Below are 2,762 nucleotides of genomic sequence, written 5' to 3' on the forward strand. Positions count from 1 at the left end.
GACCACTGCAATGCTGCTCCTTCTCTTCACTCTTATCCCCCACACATCTGTATCTCCGCGTGCGTGTGTGCAACTACGCAAAGGTATCACCCACTCGCGGTGAAAATGGCACTGCCGCGTTGCGGCGGCATTTTGTGCCGCAGTCCGCCGAGGCGAAAAGGGGCAAAACACCCCCACAGTCAGCGCCCTGCACCCGCAAGGAAAATAAGAGAGTGAGCCATAGTGCACTTTCCTCCCTCTTGCCTTCTCCTTCTGCCTATTCTTTTCCTTCACAGCCGCGGAAGGAGGCAGCAGAGGCCAGCAGACGGAACCGCCAGCACCGACTACAAAAGCAACATCCACGTGCACGGCAATAGACGTGTCTGTATCGTGTAGGTGGGGATATGCCTACCTACAGACACGCAGCGAAACGGCAAGGACAAAACACGCGGAGATGCACACACAAACACACACAGCAGCGGCGACGCAGGATGGAAAAAGAAGGAGGCGGAAGACAACTGAGAGCCGAGGCGGCACCGCAGCCCACGCAGCGGCAAGCCACGGGAAGTGTGCCCAATAAGAAAAAAAAAAATATATATATATAACTATGCCTCTCTGGCCGAGGTCATATCGTTCCTATTCCTAAAAGAGAGAGAAGGCCCCACAGTGGGGGAATTACAGATTGGCCCGCTGCGCACCAACGTCCCCCACTAAAAAAAACGAGGCTGCACCCACGCCCGCGCAGTCACACAACTCATGGGCCCAAAATACACACGGCCGTGATGTCCGGGCTCCCGTTGGGGATTCACCGAGTGGCGGTCTGCGGGGCCCGCCGCCAACAGACGCCCTTCCGCGTGGAGGGCGCCCGTCGCAGCGGCAGCAGCGGGGGGTTGGGGTGGGAAGAAGAATAAAAATAATAATGAAACAAAAACTACAACACTTGCGCCGCTCTCCAGCGCGGCATCGTGGGAAACAAAAGAAAAAAGAACAAAAGGCCATCGGCAAAGGAACAGGGGAGCTGCAGAAAACTATCCCTCATCTGTTTGGCCCCGCCTGGGGGCACGTGCCTCCCGCGAGCTTCTGTCTGCGAATTCCCCCGCCCACAACGCCCCCACTCTGCTCACTGCGTCAACCGCAGTCATGTCAAGTGTGCGGCGCCCAATGATGACGGGGAAACACACATAAAACAAAAAAAAATACTTGTCTTTCCCCTCACGCACAGCCATGCCGCTCCCCTTGCATCCGCCCAAGAAGGGCAGAAACGCACTGAACGGATGGCTTGAAACACGAGGAGCCCATGCCCCCGCAACTCGGCGCACAGTCACGGCGGCCGGCTAACCGCACGCCCCACAACCCCGCCGCCTACACGAGGCGGCGTTTATTTGCAGCAACCAGCAGCTGGGCAACCTCCGCGTCAAGTTGCACCTGGTACTGCTCCACCTTTCTCTCCCAGAAGTTCTCTGGAGCCTGAGGATCCGACGAACGTTGTCCCGTGAAAGTGCATCGCTGCCTTGTCGTCATCGGCATGCTCTCAGCGTGCCGGATGTAAATAATCTCCCACCCCATCGCTTCCTTCAGCACCTCCCAGTTATTGAAGTTGCTCCTCATGTATTCCATAAATAAAGCCATCTTACTGGCGGTGGTGTCGTGAGTATCTTGCATTGTCACCTGCAGCCCGACCAACGTCATCTTCTTCCCCGCACTGCTCTGGTCGCCGGTGGGGGTGTCGCGGGCCCGCCCGGGCTCCGCTGGAGGCGCCTCTGGCTGCACCTCGGCCACGTAAAACGCGTCCAGCACGGGGAAAAGGCGTGTGTCGGGGATATACAGAACACCGGGTTCAAGGTCAACCTTCTGTATTTCCGCTTCGTGAGGCCCTCTCTTCGTGTACTCGAACAAGAAGGAACACCTTGGAAAGCGGCCTCGTGCATGTTCCTCCGCCAGCACGCTGGCCCGCGGCTCTCCCCCCGCAGTGCGGGGAATGTACTTCGTCTTGCGGGCAACCGCCTCGGCGACGCCGCCGATCAAAAACGCCAAGCAGCCCAAGCGCTCGAGATGGGCAGCGGCATTTAAACAGCACGTTCCCAGTGCGGACAGCAAAGCTGACATCTGAAAGTTCTCCTTCAGCACGAGCCTCCGTAATCTTGCCTCGATCTCAATTGCAACAGGAACATTTCTGGAGCTTTCCGACACCCTCCTCCCTGCCGCCGCCGCCGCCGCTGCCGCCGCCAACACCACCGCTCTGTTGTTGCCGCCCACCCACAGCACACGCACAAGCTTGATCAGTTTGTGCGTGGCCCCGTCATCGCTCCACTCAACCTTGGCAAATAAAAGCTTCGCGAAGCGCTTCCAGGCTGCGTCGGACCTACAGGACAGCGCAGCCTCAATTGCCTCCCACCGTGCCTTAAAGGCCCCGTCATCGAAAACATAGCGTGGGAGCGGTCCAACCTGAACAATGCGTTGCTTCACCGTCCTCCACCCTTCCTCAGGCGTCGTGTTTGTTTGCTCCTCGTTTAAGTGCGAGTTGCGCCTCTGCCACGCATAGAACGCCTTCATCTCTCGTGGAGTGTAGCAGTTGATAAATATGTAAAGTGCACTCCGTTGTTTCTTCCACTCCTCATAGTTGCTTTTATCAGGCGACGTCAACACAATTCCACCCCAATACCCATAAGGTAGCGCAATCGGAGGATGAAGTCCCTTAGTCACATCAAAAATGTAGTAGCCCGCAACTTGTTTTTATCCAACGCCTGGATAGCCCACAGACCGTGAAGAGGGGGTTTATATTC

General features: G+C 57.1%; 2 protein-coding genes across 2 annotated transcripts in view, besides 1 other annotated feature; both read right to left on the reverse strand.

Moving 5' to 3' along the window:
- Positions 1-246: 246 nt before the first annotated feature.
- Positions 247-354: a satellite DNA.
- Positions 355-1,341: 987 nt separating this feature from the next.
- On the reverse strand, positions 1,342-2,532 carry Tco025E_08726 (putative retrotransposon hot spot (RHS) protein; the record flags this gene model as incomplete). Its single annotated transcript, XM_029375569.1, has 1 exon — positions 1,342-2,532. The coding sequence occupies one exon, from the start codon at positions 2,530-2,532 to the stop codon at positions 1,342-1,344; it is 1,191 nt and encodes a 396-aa protein (XP_029224333.1).
- A 146-nt stretch (positions 2,533-2,678) lies between these two features.
- Tco025E_08727 (retrotransposon hot spot (RHS) protein) overlaps positions 2,679-2,762 on the reverse strand; it is a gene marked incomplete at both ends in the record, with an annotated part of 1,206 nt that continues 1,122 nt past the window's right edge. The window contains one exon of the mRNA XM_029375570.1: positions 2,679-2,762. This exon is cut by the window's right edge and continues 1,122 nt beyond it. Coding sequence (XP_029224334.1) covers positions 2,679-2,762 — 84 coding nt within the window.

The sequence above is a fragment of the Trypanosoma conorhini genome (genome assembly GCF_003719485.1).
Source record: "Trypanosoma conorhini strain 025E chromosome Unknown Tco_14.4_contig_00857, whole genome shotgun sequence".
Classification (NCBI taxonomy): Eukaryota; Euglenozoa; class Kinetoplastea; order Trypanosomatida; family Trypanosomatidae; genus Trypanosoma; species Trypanosoma conorhini.